We start from the raw sequence: 16,145 nt of genomic DNA, 5'->3' as shown, positions 1-16,145 counted from the left end.
GACCACTATAATAAAACAACTCTGACTTCTCTAGTATTTATATATTATATTGAATTTCACGGTTCCTCCTAATACATAAGTTATACTATACTGTATAACGATTTATACATACGTTATTCTTACACAATGTTTGTTTTGGAATGTAAAGGGTATTAGTTTAAAATAAACATATATTTTTGGCCGACGAGATTAAATACTATTAAGTTGCACAAAACCAAAAGGGAATATAAGATTTAGCAAAATGACAAATTCTGATTGACTACAACTTTGAATTCAGTTGGTATGCTCATAATTCATATGTTGAAATTGGTTCGGGCATCGCATTCAGAGTGTGTATCCTATAGGTATATACAAAAAATAATTATGTTAGTAAACTTTGGTGTGTATGTGCGCAATGCCACGTGGGATAAATTACCAAATTTAGATGATGTGACTAAAAAAACAGGATCGATTGAGAGACCCTCAAGCAAAGATATTAAACTGATGATTAGATTATTATTATAATCGTGTGATTAATTTTGATCTACCTCGTGCATATCCCCTAGAACTTTACTTACTAGATCTTTGTAACAGAAGCAATGTATTGATTTTTTATTTATAAGATTTTTTATTTATAAGATTATATATATATATATATATATATATATATATATATCTGTTATATTAATGTAATCGGTATTACTATGAAAGCAAAATGAACTCGGCCATACTGACCAAAAAAAAAGATGAACTCAGCCATATTAAAAACATTTCCTACTTTGACTTCCAAACTAGACTAAACCAAAACAATTTTCACTTAAAATAGGTATTGAATTTTGGTTATTAACTAATGTTTAAGTTGACAAGTTGTAAAATTCAGTGCTAGTGGGATTTTTATATTATATAACTTTCCTAGCTTATCAAAGATACATATAAATATCGACTAAACAACATACATTACTATCGAATTCATATCAGTCGAATTTTCACAGGCGTACAAATACAATGACAGAAGGTTTATATATGTTTGTATGTAGTGTATGTTACTCAATATAAACTTATAATTTTAGAAAAAGAAAGAGTGACAGATGAAAACATTTTTTCAAAAAAAAAAAAAAAAGACAGATGAAAACATTGAAGGAGTGTCATAAAAGGGAAGAAAGGTTTAGTTAGTTGGGTAGGTCTCTCTATTGTAGTTGTATTTATAGTTATCCTTTGCTTCTCTTTCATTTCTGAACTTTATTTAAATCAAGAGTTATTCTTGGGTTCATCTCCTAGGGTGAACCTAGGTTCACCAACCAATAGGATTCAAGTATTTCATATTTAATATCTTTTAAAAAAGAAAATAAAATATTAAAAATACGGGTTGGTCTCTCTCCTAAAATTAAATTTTCTCCAGCCTCTCTCTAGGGTTTCACTTGCCTCCATCATTTTCGCCGGCGCCGTCGCGTCCTCTCGGGCGGTCGCCGGAGCCCCCCTGTGTCATCTCTCCCTCTCTCTTCTTCCCTTGTTCATCTCTGTTCTCTCTGGTGTCTCTCTGCGGCGGAGGGTGAAGATTCCTAGAAAGTCCCTGGTTCAGATCTGGAGGTTTCCGGCCTCGACCTAGAGCTTGCAAGGCGATGGTTGTGGACTTGAGGACAGTTCGTTGCTCGCTGAGTGGGCTCTCTGTTCTTGCGTTGGAATTTCTATCCGATTGGGATTTTGCTTCGTAGGGTTTCTTCTCGAGTCGGCGGCGCGTGAGACGTCGAGCTGTTTCCTCTTCGGGTTGTCTTCTTCTCAGCGTGGCGCGTTGCTGGGTTCAGAGGCATGCTCGTCTGGGATCTGGAGCTGCTTCTCCGGAAGTTTGGCTCTCGCTCCTGCTTTGTTGTCCTCCGGTGGTCTACGGTGGATGTGTGTGCGGTCCTGTGAGGGTAGGCTTCGTCTCGCTCTTGCGGTGGTTCCGGTGGCAGCACATGGGAAAGGTTAGTTCTCTGCTTGCGTCTGTAAGCTTGCTTTGGCGTAGATAGTAGCTATCTGCTTCTTCAAAGTGGTGTGAGCTCGGTGTTGTGGCGCTCATCGTGGTCGTCTCTTCCTCTTTTGGGTCTCTGTGGCGGGTTGGCTGAGGTGAATTTTTGAGTCTGGCGGCGTTGGTAAGGTTTCAGTTTGGCTTCCGATCTTCCTAGCTTGTTTCGTGGGTGCTTCTCCGGAAGAGGTATACCCGACTGGTCCCTTTGCTCTATATGAGTCTTGGGTTAAAGGGGTGTACACGGTCTCGGGATGGTGAATTGGAGGCAGCAATCTTCAGTTCCTATTTTCGAACGACGGCATCGTCAGTTGCGGATCCTCTTCGTGCTGCCGGGAGGTGTTTGTGGGATGTGCTAGTCGAGTCGGGTTGATTCTTTGTACAGGTTGTAGCTTGTGGGTTTGATGGAAGCTGTAGGTATGCTGTGTGTTTCAAGGTTTTGAGGGCGCCTTTCTCTCCAGCTGCTCGTGGCAACTAGTCGCTCACTCCGTTCCTACCTTGTCCTTTGGTCTTTCACTCTCACGCTTTGCTCTATGCCTTTGTCTTAGTCTCTTTTCTTTCATTTTGGTTATTCTTTGCTGCTTAGGTTCTGTTGTTAGTTTAATTTCTTGCATTCTCTGCTACCAGTGTTTCTCTGTAATGTCTGTAAAAAATCAAAAACTCTTGGTATAAAATTTAACATTTTACCAAAAAAAAAAAGAAAATAAAATATTATTAAATTATATTATGTTTTCAAATAAATAGCTAAAAATAAATAAAAACAATTGTAGTTGCAAAAAAAAATTAATAAAAACTCTAAACCCAAAATACTAAGCCCTAAACCCTAAATACTAAACCCTAAACCCTTAGAAAACCCGGAACCCTTGGATAAACTCTAAACCGTTGGATGAATCATAGTTTTAAAAATTAAAAAAAATATATTTTTTCAATTACTACTGTTTTTATTTATTTTTAGCTATTTATTTTAAAAATATAATATAATTTAACAAGATTTTGTTTTATTTTTTAAAAAATATTAAATAAAAAATACTTGAATCCTGTTGGTCGGTGAACTCAATAATAAGTTTTAAATCAATGGTATTGCTTTACTCTCTCTCATACACATGTATAAAATGAATATTTTCTCTTTTTCGTTTCTTTTTTGTTATAAGGAAGAAAATACAACAAGTAATATGTGTGTATATAAATATGAAACCGATGCAGGGCAATGATGAATCTTGATTTGATCTTCTTCTCGAAAACCTCATAGCTTCTGCTTCTGCTTCCGCTTCTTCTCTTCCATTTCCATATTTACACTTCATAATATCTCTTCACCCTCTTCTTCATCATTTATAACAAACCCATTTATATACATAGTTTACATTTTTATATATTTGGACTCGCTATTGTAACTTTTTTAGTATCTCTATTTCATTTTCTTGTATGGTCCTCCTGTCATCTTAACCCTATAAAATACTGTCCTCTTTCAGTTTCAGATTTCTTTATTTTCTCGTTCATTGGACACTGAATGTGATACAAGAAAAAAGGTTTAAAAGTTAGATCGATGGAGGTTGTTCTTGCATCCAACAAGAGAATTCTGTTTCTAATCTTTCTGGTTTCTGTGGTTCTCTTTCGGAGTCAGAAGTTTACACATGTCTCAGCCGTTAACTACACCAAAACACATAGACAAGTCAGTAGCCTGAGAGCTGAGAGGATCCAAAACCACTTGAACAAGATCAACAAGCCTCCTGTCTTCACCATCCAGGTATATATATGTATACATGTTTGAAATGCATTTGTTTGTTTTTTTAACATATTCGAGTGCATTTGTTGGTTTGTATAATTTAATAATTTATATGTGAAATATTTACCCCATTTGTTGTTCCAAAATAATAATTTACAGAGTCCAGATGGTGATGTAATAGATTGTATACCAAAAAGAAAGCAGCCAGCTTTGGATCATCCACTCTTAAAGCATCACAAGATTCAGGTAACTCTGACCACACAACTTTTCTTTTATTCAATTAACACATGTGTATATATATGAGTGTGTATATAAATGAATATGCGCTCTCAAAACTTATATGTAGAAAAGTCAAAAAAAATATTAACTTCTTGGAATTTCATCTATAATGTTAAATACGATAGCCAAGGTAGGTGAAACATAACTATGTCTGAATTATATCAATTATCAAATTTACTTTAACATATTTATTATGAGCATAAAATATTAGTTGTAAGTTTATATGAAATAAATTGAATAACTTTTCTGTTTCAGTTTGAATCAAATTAGAAAATTCATGAAAGTTATAGAATGCTTAAAGTGATGCTTTTAAATAGAAAAAATATGATGTTAATTGATTAATTTGGTTAACTAATATAAGTATATACTCCATCCGTTTCTTAAAGAGTGTCGTTGTGACATTTTTCACACAGATTAAGAAAGTTGTTGAAATATATGTAAGTTGTAATTAATTATACCTCTTTGACCAATAGTATTTTAGATAAATAAAATTATTTATAAAATCAATGCAGTTTGCAATTAATTTTCAGCTGAAAGTTAGTAAAATTTACATTGGAATTGTAAAGTGACACTCTTTGTGTAACAAGAAAATGAGCTCAGAATGATACTTATTACTCCCTCTGTTTTTTAAAGATGTATATTTTAGGAATTTTTTTTGTTTCAAAAAGATGTATTTTTTATATTTTCAATGTAATTTTGTCAACTAATTATGAATAATTGTGAATCTCAAAAACATTAATTGCATTTCTTGAAATTTTATTGGTTTAGAAATATAGGAAATATAAAATAACAAAAAACTATGCACTAATAAGTAAATTTTAATATGTTTTATTAAAAAGTGTGAAAATCTCAAAACATGTATTATTTAAAAACAGAAGGAGTATGAAACAGAGAGATTACTATATTTTTTTATACTATTACAAATTAAGTCGATTGGTGATAATAAAGCTATCTTTTTAATGAGAACTTAATTATGATAAATAATGCAGAAAGCACCGACGAGAATGCCGAAGATAATGGGAAAAGAGAGAAGCGTTGATGTTATTAAAGAAGCAGCCAGTGTATTGGAAAGTGCATGGCAAATGTGGCACGTGAACGGCACGAGGTGCCCAAAAGGAACTGTTCCCATACGACGCAACACAATGGACGATGTGCTCAGAGCCAAGTCTTTGTTTGACTTTGGCAAAAAGCGACGTAGTATTGACCTTGATCGACGGACGGAAAAGCCTGATGCCCTTGGCACTAGTGGACACGAGGTACACTAGATCATAAAGTCACTCCCTTGGATTCAACAATATTTTCGGTGAATGTTAGCTTAATAATAGTCAAACTGATTAAATCTTTTGCTTGACAGAGTTATACTATAGCAATGTTAATGTGAATCGTCTGAGTAGTCATTTAATTATGAACCTATATAACAGTTTCTAATGTCAGACACAGAGTCATTAATTAAAGTCATTAAAATACATAAAACATAAGCATTCAATGGAGTTCAAGATCCGGCCTCGTTTTAATAATTTTTGAATTATACTATGTAAATGCACGGCTTTCCATTAGCATAAATCGGGATTGCAAATATGATTAGAAAAGTTAATCATGAATTATAATTTAAGACTTGTATAGTACTAAAGTTTACGTTAATTTGGTGGTGAATGATAGCACGCGATCGCGTATACGGAAACGTCTTCGGAGATATACGGAGCAAAAGCTACGATAAACGTGTGGGACCCGAAGATTGAAGAAGTGAATGAGTTTAGTCTCTCGCAGATTTGGATTCTCTCGGGATCTTTCGTCGGTCCTGATCTCAATAGCATCGAAGCTGGCTGGCAGGTACTGTCTTTTTCTATTTTACACTTTCATTACATCTTATTTACACTTTATTGTAAAATAATTATCGAGTTTTCTAAAACTTGCTAACAATGCAATATGTCTAAAGCTCTGATTGTTATACTAGTCAGGTCAGTCCGGAGCTGTATGGTGACAACAGACCAAGATTATTCACTTATTGGACGGTATGTTGTTCTCTTATTTATGTTCCGATGCAGAAAATGTTGCTTGCACTTTCATATCAGTTTTAAATCAAGAGTATAAACTGAAAATCCTTGAGAAGTATGCGTAGAAATATAGAAGATTACATTAATTAATGTATTGCTGTTAAGGGCATTCATGTGCAAGAGTGGGAGTAGTTTCTATTTGTAGCGTGCAGTGTCCATTTATGGTATATAGATTGTATTTTCAGGATTACCATATATTGCTTTGAAGACACACTTGTAATATATAGTTTCCTTTTCTGAAATAGTATTACTAGTTGTCATCTAGAAAGTCAGTGACACTGTGCATGTAAATCATGTTAGGGTAAATTGAAAGTTTAGTTTACACCCAGAAAAAAACAAAAAAAGTAACATACGAAGGTAATTTTGATTCGTAACATTCGTTAATCTTACGTGTACTTTTAACGTATAGTATTGATCATTTTGAAGTTAATGGTAGAACAAAGTCATGATGAATGTTTGGTGTAGAGCATTTATTAGTGCATTAATAGCTTAATATTAATTGGAGTTGACACCAATCTGATTTCTGTACTACTCTCCAAATCAATAAATTTGGTTCGGCCCAAAAGCCAGAAAAAGATTGATATCAAGCAACAACTTGATTACACATATTAATTTGCCTTGAGCATATCTTAAACTAATTAATGATAATTTTTGTATTGTGTTTAGAGTGATTCATATCAAGCAACAGGATGTTACAATCTTCTATGTTCTGGATTTATCCAAACAAATAACAAGATTGCCATTGGAGCAGCCATTTCTCCTCTCTCCACTTTCAAAGGAAACCAATTTGATATCACCATTCTCATTTGGAAGGTTCTCTTTCTGTTTATTTATATTCCACATAGTAAATTTTAATAACACGGACGTCTTCTCTTGAATATAGTTAATGATTTTTCGTACTATAAATGGGGTTAAGAAAAACAAGGGATTGATGAGACTATGGATAACATTGACACAACTCGTTTCACAGTTAGGATTGTAGTTTAGCATGTAGACTGATGTCGTTTGCAAATTGCATGCAGGATCCCAAAATGGGGAATTGGTGGATGGGTTTAGGAGACAACACACTAGTCGGGTATTGGCCAGCAGAGCTATTCACCCACTTAGCCGACCATGCAACCACCGTGGAATGGGGAGGTGAGGTCGTGAACACACGTGCTTCAGGCCGGCACACGACGACCCAAATGGGTTCTGGTCATTTCCCTGACGAAGGGTTTGGAAAAGCAAGTTACTTCCGGAACTTGGAGATTGTTGATTCAGACAACAGTCTCGTACCGGTGCATGATGTCAAGATATTAGCCGAGAACACCGAATGTTACGACATCAAGAGTTCGTATAGTAATGAGTGGGGAACTTATTTTTACTATGGTGGTCCCGGGTTTAATCCTAGGTGTAACTGAAAAAAGTGTACATAGTCTGGGTTGGAGAGTTGGTTACAAAAAGGGATCGAATGTGTATTTTTTAAAGTATGGGTAGTGAAGATTGAATATTGGCTTATTGTTTTTCATTTCTCAGGTTGTTGATTAAACCTAGTAATGGTTGGCTAGATACTTAAACACTAAGAGAGATTTGAGTTCGGACTTCAAAAATATGCAGTACTCTATTAGATTTGTTGTTTAACTACTAGTGGACCACAAAAATCATGTATGAATCGACATCAGGGGTAATATTTTGATTACCTAATAGGAAAGCAAAAGAGGAAAGATCAAGAAAATTGGTTAAAAAGTTTGTGTGGGAGATTTCAATACAGGTTGATGCTTGGAACTTGTGATTTAGCTATCATTTTCTTAACCAACGGGAGGTTTAGGCAACCAGAAGTAGCAGTCCGAATCTGAACTCCAAACCAGAGTATAGTTCACTGGTTTCTTCAGCGCAGGACGATGATCATCCTTATCCGGATCGTTAGCCCGAGCTGCAAGGACAAAGCCTCTCAACGGCTGGTTGTTTGGCTGACAGTAATGGCCAAGGCAACGGTACAAAGCTCACGTTCAGATATTGGTTTTGTACCACTACTGCTTATGTACTTTGTCTTATTGAAAATTGGTGATTTGGATTTACTGTTACAATTAACCAAAACTAGTGTTAAGAATCTTTGTTTGCTTTAACAAGGTTAGCTAATCTAAATAAGATTACCATTTTGTATGTCATTGTTGTTCATGGTTCCTAGAGTGTGACTAGCATTAGAAAAAGGCATACACATTATGTATCTTCTGAAATGAAACAAATTGTAACCAACTTGAATGATATTTAATTGATAATAATAACCATACACGAGTTAAGTTGGTTTAAAATATTGGCATCTAGCAGAGAAAGAAAAAGCTCAGATGAAACGGATGTCACACTTTGATGAAGCTTTGGGGAGAGTCAGTAGATTAGCTCGCAAGAACTCAATCTGGTTGTCTATGTCCGAGTTAACACCAACTTTAACAGATTCAAGACATTCCAACTTACCTAAGAAATGCATCATCTGTTTCAGCTCCTGGAAAGAACCTCCATACTCTGAAATCTCTAGCACCTTCACTTGACATGTCCATAAACAGCTTATTGTCTTCTCCTCCTCCAAAATCTTCTTCGGCTTCTTAGGGATGCAAGCACACACATCTCCGCATCTATTTGTTATTCTGTGCACAAGACCCTGAAACCAGAGACCAATTTGTTAATACCTTAGAAAAAAAAAAAAAAAAAAAAAAGATAATACCTTGATGGCTAAAGTGAGTAGATTTGGACAACTATTGAGCAGAAGTGGCATAACTTGCCAACCTTTTTCCTTGTCACTCTCTATCGATAAATTAAGGAGGTTGTTGAACATGGGCATGGATTCACAGCAGAAATGAAAAGCCTAATATAATAAGCTACATTGATTCAAATCATCCACAAACCAAGAAGCAATAGAAAAACAGAAGATTAGAAGAAAAACTGACCTCAAGGGAATCAGGAGACAAGTGAAGGGTTGTAATATTGCGTATACCCGCAACTAGGTGTGAAACATCACCAACTATAGCTGGCTTTGGTTCCTTATGAAAGGAATCCTCATCATCATCATCATCATCAGCAGCAGCAGCAGCAGCAGCCTCATCATCATCATCATCGTAATCATAATCATAAGTTGAGTCCCATAACCTGAGATCCAGCCTGACTTGGACAAGCGACTCCAATCAACAAACCAATGATTCTCGGATACATAACAAGAATAGTCGAGATGCACAAGATTAGGTGCTCTCAAATAAGTTACTTCGGGGTGATCAAATTTTGGAAGATTGACAAAAACCACAAGCCGCTTGATAGATTCGCTTGCCACGTGCGCACCAGAAGATGACGGATTCAAAGGATCAGCATCACTTATGAACAAGTCTTCCAGCACAGGGCAGCCATCTATGAGCCGACAATAGTCTGAATAATCAATGCCTGGAACTGATAAGATAGAAAGTGATTTGAGCGCTGGAAGCAAAACACGCGGGAGGAATTCAATATTATAGTCACCGGATAGTGTGAGCTTAACCAATGTCTTGCACGTAAACAAGTCTTCCATTATATCAACACCAGAATAAGCTTCAGCGTGCAAGTGTAGTTCCAATAAACCGCGCTCCATAGCAGTCCAAATCCAACGGTTCAAACAAAGTTTCACATGATCTTGCTTACACGCTGCCTGAGCGTGACAGCGACTGCCATATACATGTCCGCGAGACAGAGATAATTTCTTGATGATGACAGCAGGAGAATTGTTTAACAGAGCAAAAGTCTTGTCCACGAAATCTAAGAAGCGATGTGAACCACATGATGCTCCTTCCTCCCTGGGATACATAACCATCGAATCATCAAAACAAAGGCTGTCTACAAGACACAGCAGGTTCTTCCACCTCTTCGACAGGATCGATGTAGAAGCAGCCTCTTTTGTCGGAACCAAAGACAGGATTTTGCCAAGAAGCTCATCTGGCAAACTACTTATCAAATCTCTAGAATTTTTTTTCATACTAACCTAATTGTACCTTCAAAATCGAAGACGAAGCCTGAGGGAGACCAGGAAGAACCAAAAGCTTCTTCCTTTACGATGGGATCTGAGAGAGAGAACTTTTTTTTAACAAGCCACAACCTTCTTTTTATATATATATATATATATATATATATATATATATATATATATATAATATATATATTTACCAAAATTAAATTTTAATGTTTTTTTTTTCTTTTGTCATCAAGTTTAGGAATGTAAATTAGTGCTTTTTGGTTTTTCCTTTTTTTGTTAATTTAAGTTTAATTATGATATCCTTCAAATAATATCATTGGAAAACATAAAATATTAGGGAAAGGGAATATACAAAACTAAAGGTTAATGTGAATTAATATTTTATGTTTTTTAACAACAATAGAGGAATTTTCGTGTTTATCACTTTTTTATTAGCATTATTCATGTTTATCATCGCTAAATATATATTTTCAACAATATATCTATCTTATTAAAACAGAAACATTACAACTTCTTCTAGGTGGATTTTAAAGTTGGACCTTATATAATTAATGCTATATTAATCTACTTATTATTAGACATACCTTTTTATAAATAATTAATATCAAACATTACCATAGTTTTTCCCTTCTTACCTTATTATTATATCCACTACGCATGTTTCCTTATATTGCATATATTTTACTATAAGCTAGATACATCTACTAGCATATTATACTATAAGATAGATTATTAATATTACATCTACTAACATATAATACTATACGACATATTACTAATAATACAATATATTATCTGTATTCATTAACTTGCATCTATCAATATTAGTAATACTATGAAAACGACTAACTCTATACTTTGAACCTATAAACCATGATATACTAATTTATAACAAAAATGATATTACTGTTACAAATTAGTTTTTAGGGATAATTTGAAATATACATTGTTTATCATTTAAAATTTGAAAAAATACATTTATCTTTTTGCTTTTTGAAAACTACACTTTCTCATATATGATAAGACATATTTATCCTGATTCTTATATTTCTTATACATTAAATAACTAAAATGTAAATATAAAAAATATTATTATTATTTATGTGGTGAAAAAATATGTTTAAGATAAATACATAATGTTGTTGGGGTTCAGTTTTTCACGAAATAGATTGAATTGTTTTTAAGTTCATCATCCATCATTAAAAATAGGCAAACTACACGCTTAAAAACTGTGAAAATATGTCACAGAATTAACTGCAACTCCACGAATTTTATGTGCCCATATGCACAGAGTTCATAAACATACTATTTTCCCTGTAATCATGCTAATCAAAGTACAAAGTTACAGTAATTAATAAACTGAAACAAAAAGAAAAGAGATACATCAATGCACCGTTTGTTTTTTATATATCCTAGATTGTGTTCATGAGTGTCTGATCTTATATCAAGACAAAAAAATCTTCAAGGGATCATTGGTATTTTCTAAAGAAGTTTGTATTGTTGATTGATTGGTTTTTGTTTCTGAATAGATCATAAGAACAACAATATATTGAATAATAGTGATGAGTTAAAAGCATTTTTCTGGGGAAGCAACAATGGAGCTAGTCGAGCTTTTGATGCTTTTCAATTTTTGGAAATTGATCTCTTTTCTTTAAGTTCAAATTGGTTATATAGATATTAAAATTATTATTTAGAAAAGAAAAATATAAAACCTGGTTGTTGTTGGATTTATTTTTTAAACATTTTAAAACTAAATATTTAAATTGGATATATTAGTCATTTTATCTGTAAATAAGTGTAGTTATCAAAAAACAATAAAAGTAGTGTAATTTTCAAAAATATAAACTCATATAAAGGTATTTTTCCAAATTTTCCCTTAGTTTAATATAAATCTTCAAAAAACTATAACTTTCAACTAATTAAATTTAATCAGCAATTTGTTATATAAGATAAATTTAATCAAGACCCAAATCTTTTTTTTTCATGTTCAGAAAAAAAGAAACCTACGAATATATACCATTAAGTTAACCAAAAATCTTCCGATAAATAGTAAATCTCACAAACCCAAAAAATAAATTAAAAATATAACAAAAGATATTATGTTTGAAATTTAGCTCACTGGGTCGGGTATAAATCTGTTCATTTCAGATATGAGTTCTTCAAGTTCTCAACATCTGGATCTAAGTAGGTATTTGATTTTTTTTGTCCAGGTCGATTTTTTTTGTTCCAGATCATTCTAACTTTTTTATATTATAAATCTTAAATAATATACATGTATATAATATATGTGAATCAAAAGATATATCCGCGCAGGCGCGCGGATCATGATCTAGTTCTTCGTTAAATGACAACACGCTTTATACCATTGTTCTTTGTATAAATATGATAATAAATAAATAAATAAATATTTTTATATGTTTTCGAATTTTTTTTCATATATGAACTTTTTTATATTTTTTATTTCTTTTTCGTTTTTTTCAAATTTTCTTTTTGAAAATCGAAAATTATTTTTGAAACTTTTTAAATTTTTTTAAGTATATATGTATATATTATTAGAATCCTAAATTTCACATTCCAAAAACCCTACCCACTTTTCAATTCTAAACCACATAAATCTAAATTAGATTAGTTAATCTTAGGAAAACAAATATCAAGAAGTACGAGTCCAACCAAAGCTGCGTGAAAACCCAACAAGAGCCTCTTCCAAAGCTTAGTTCTCAGGAAGTCACACTTAATTTGAGATTGAACTCTTCCAAAGCTTAGTCCTCAGGACATCACATTTAATTTGAGATTGAACTATAATAATGACGTCTAACATGACATTTCTCCTCCATTGACAATTTTTTTACTGAAAAAACATGAGTACTTTCACATTACTTATTAGGTGTATATCTGTAATTCTGTTTTTTCTTGTGTTCTGAATTGCATTAAGCCAACAATAGTTGAATATATGACTGGAAATGGGTGGACCAATGTTCAAATAAGAAGACTTCACATCATCATATCTACACAATATTACACCAACACTTCACTGAAACAGAGGAGCTCTGTTTTCACACAAAGGCATGTTAAGCTCAGCGACAAGCTTTTCTTTCTTCAACACATCTCATCTCCCTCCCAGTTATCCTTCTCCTTTGGTCCCGTGGGACCTTCCTCTCCATAAAGCGCAATGGGAAACAGATTCTCAATAGAGTACCTCACAATCAAAGGCAAAAGATTAATGATCTTATCAATCTCAGCTGCAGAATCATACACTATAGTCGGTCCCCACTCTCTCATATACTGCAGCCAGCACGGCTCCGTAACCACTCCTTCCCCTAAATACTCAGCCGCCACGACTCTATACCTCTCACTAGAATCCACCACAAACTCGCTCTTCCCAACATCGTTTCTCACTCCAATCCCAAGCTTGGACGAGCCTTGGAGATACATCCCGGGTGAGGGAAACTCGCGTGTCCGTGTTTAGACGAGTACACAACCGGTTTATTACTTCCTTTGACAAACTCAAGATCAGACACATCAACCACCCGCCACCGCTATGCTGCGAGAAGAACATCTGAGTCAGCTCGCCGTTGAAGTTGCTTATCCGGAACGTGAAATGCTCCCAGTCACCAACATGTTCTCCTATACGGTTCATTGGTACGGTGAGAAGACCGATCTTGAGCGTGGCGGGACCGTTAAATGGACAGAAGATCCACATGACAACGTCTGTGAAGATCCCACCGAGCGCTGGCTTCACGTGGACGTAAAGCTCTGAGCTCTCTATGTTCCCTTTCTTTAGATTGTTTGCAGCTTCCTCGTCTTCTTGAGGGAGATCAATCCAGTACCCCCCATCGTTTTTTTCCACCGGCAGGCAAATTCGAACCGGTTGAGTTAATCGGTTCTCCTCCCGGTTTACCAAACCGGTAAAATAAAGCTCCGTTTTTAAAGAACCATGGCACGGAGGAAGGTAAGTAAGTCTCTTCAGGGTGGAAATAGACCGTTGGTCCGTAATGCTGGATAAGCGCGTGGACCTGGTCAAGATTCGGCATCCCTTGCAAGCTAGGGTCAAGGTTTTTCAGACAAGAAATGTTCATGTCGGCTTTGTTATTATCATTAGTAGAGCAAAAGAACGACCCAAACCGCCACGCCTCGTGACCAAATCCCTCTGGAGCACGGTTCCGTGCTCCACACGTTAAAAGACCCCACGCCAAGAATCCTCTCGCGTGTTTCACAAGTCTCCGTGAGATCCTCTCTCACACATCTCACTTCTTCGGTGCCAGGCTCCTCCGCTTCGTCTGTGACGATGACTCCCACGGCTCGGTAACCAGCGGGAGGGTTAGGCAACCAGAAGTAGCAGTCTGAATCTGACTCCAAACTAGGGTATAGTTCACTGGTTTCTTCAGCGCGGGGCGATGATCATTCTTATCAGGATCGTTGGCTCGAGCTGCAAGGACAAAGCCTCTCAACGGCTGGTTGTTTTGCTGACAGTAATGGCCGAGGCAATGGAAACCTTGTGGTATCCCCACAGGTTTGTAAAAAGATGCGCATCTCGATTTACCGCCACGGCGCGACTTGCTGCATTTCCAAACTCTATCGAACTCGGTGACTTTCACCACTGGATCTCTCCGAGGTTTATCCTTCCCGTAGCAAAACCTGTGCCTGAAACAAAGTGTAACAAACGTTATAGACAAAGAGTCAAAGACAAGTTGGTAAATTTAAATTATAACCGTGTTATCAAACTATCATTATCAACAATTACTCAACATTATCCAAGGGGGGTTGGTTGTTGGGACCTCGTGGCATACATAATTAAAGAATCTAAACATGTCTAAACTATGATATAGAATAATATACCATAAGCATATTCATTGTGCTACATTATTAAACAATAAGTCATTTTCAGTGGTCATACATTATTTGCTTTCATTATTGAAAGCTGGACCGTCTAACAGCACACGTGCAAGCGGAGCAGTCGAACATGGTTTAATTCATTTGAAAGTCACATAAACCTACCTTCTAGCAAAACATTAATTCATTTTAATTTCGCATAAAAGTCTGCAGATTTTTTTCTTCGTTACCATTAATGTTATTATTAGTCCAAATAAAATTGACGACCATGGAACAAAATGTCAAACAAGAAACAGTCAAATGTTTGAATATTCCAGCAAGAGAAGTTCAAAACTCAAATCAAGCAATAAACTGAATATCATGGAAACATTTAAACACATAAACTTGATCTTGATGAGGTAATGACTAATCAAAATCAACTATCTGATGAACAAAAGCTATAACTTAAGCATTGAAACACTTGGCATAGTCTGGTTGGTTTCTTGATAGAGATCAAAAAGCCAACCAAACCCAAACTATCCAAATAATAGAAGCTTTAAAGGTAAAAGTAAAGTAGTTTGATAAATAAAATTCTGCAAATTAAAGTAAAAAAAAATTCCAGTTTCCAAGAAAAGGTAGTTTGTTCATTTACCTTGTGGCCATCGAGGAAGAGGAGACGGAAGCGAGAAAGGCTTTGACTCGGACGATTCCCATTCCAACTCGGAGTTTTCTTGGTTCCAGTAGAAGCAGCAATCGCAAAACATCGTTCGTAATTAAAGATTAAATCAGATGAGAAGAAACACACGAGTTCAGACTCGGATTTCACTTATTACAGATCGGAATATTGTGAGAGATAAAGATAGATTCTCCTTCGCAGACTTCACGGCGAGGAGAGAGAAAAAGAGAGAGAGAGAGTTGAAGCTGAGTTTGCGTGTGATAGAGGGAAGTTCTGTTCAGTGGTGTGGTGGTGGCTTTGGCTTGGCCTTTTTATTTTGTTTTTTGTTTTTCGTGCTTTTTTTCTCCTTTTTACAGATATTATCCCTTTCTTTAAACGTTTTCTATAAAGGCCCATGTATTTACAAATAATTCAAATATCAGCCCATTAGAACCACAATCGGTCAAAGGATCAATCATTTTGAAACAAACAAATATCAAGGATTAGTGAAGCTTTAATAAACAGCTTATAGAATTTCTTTTTTTTCTTTTTTTTTGATAACTCTGGTATCTGGACAGCCACATTCCCAACTATCTCCCGAAGGGGGTCCAGCGCCCCAACGGAAGGGATGTTAAATCCGTTGTGGCCAAGGCTCGAACCCGGGTGGCGGGCAGTAC

At 35.2% G+C, this 16,145-nt stretch overlaps 2 protein-coding genes and 1 non-coding gene across 3 annotated transcripts; 1 reads left to right on the top strand and 2 right to left on the bottom strand.

The window, feature by feature from the left end:
- The first annotated feature begins 3,133 nt into the window (after positions 1-3,133).
- LOC108832144 (uncharacterized) lies at positions 3,134-7,544 on the top strand. Its single transcript, XM_056990408.1, has 7 exons — positions 3,134-3,725; positions 3,864-3,950; positions 4,973-5,239; positions 5,643-5,813; positions 5,942-5,995; positions 6,704-6,850; positions 7,060-7,544. Exons 1-7 carry the CDS (start codon positions 3,525-3,527, stop codon positions 7,435-7,437), a joined length of 1,305 nt encoding a protein of 434 aa, XP_056846388.1. The 5' UTR covers positions 3,134-3,524; the 3' UTR covers positions 7,438-7,544.
- Positions 7,545-8,253: 709 nt separating this feature from the next.
- Positions 8,254-10,119, bottom strand: LOC108834290 (F-box/LRR-repeat protein At1g48400). Its single transcript, XM_018607634.2, is given in 4 exon segments — positions 8,254-8,672; positions 8,736-8,876; positions 8,959-9,191; positions 9,194-10,119. Coding segments are annotated over 4 exon segments (1,503 nt in total). The 5' UTR covers positions 10,008-10,119; the 3' UTR covers positions 8,254-8,357.
- A 2,812-nt stretch (positions 10,120-12,931) lies between these two features.
- LOC108836102 (hypothetical protein At1g04090) lies at positions 12,932-15,807 on the bottom strand. The gene is made up of 2 exons (XR_008936484.1): positions 15,466-15,807; positions 12,932-14,645 (listed from the first exon to the last, which is right to left on the bottom strand). It is a non-coding gene; the product is annotated as a hypothetical protein At1g04090 (transcript).
- Between the last annotated feature and the right edge of the window lie 338 nt (positions 15,808-16,145).

Source organism: Raphanus sativus, chromosome 7 (assembly GCF_000801105.2).
Source record: "Raphanus sativus cultivar WK10039 chromosome 7, ASM80110v3, whole genome shotgun sequence".
Lineage (NCBI taxonomy): Eukaryota > Viridiplantae > Streptophyta > Magnoliopsida > Brassicales > Brassicaceae > Raphanus > Raphanus sativus.
This window is presented reverse-complemented; position numbering and strand designations above follow the sequence as displayed.

Coding starts and splice junctions, on each gene's coding strand:
- LOC108832144 (XM_056990408.1), top strand. CDS start 3,525: ATGGAGGTTGTTCTTGCATCCAACAAGAGAATTCTGTTTCTAATCTTT. Junction 3,726..3,863: donor CTCCTGTCTTCACCATCCAG/GTATATATATGT, acceptor AATAATTTACAG/AGTCCAGATGGTGATGTAAT. Junction 6,851..7,059: donor TCACCATTCTCATTTGGAAG/GTTCTCTTTCTG, acceptor AATTGCATGCAG/GATCCCAAAATGGGGAATTG.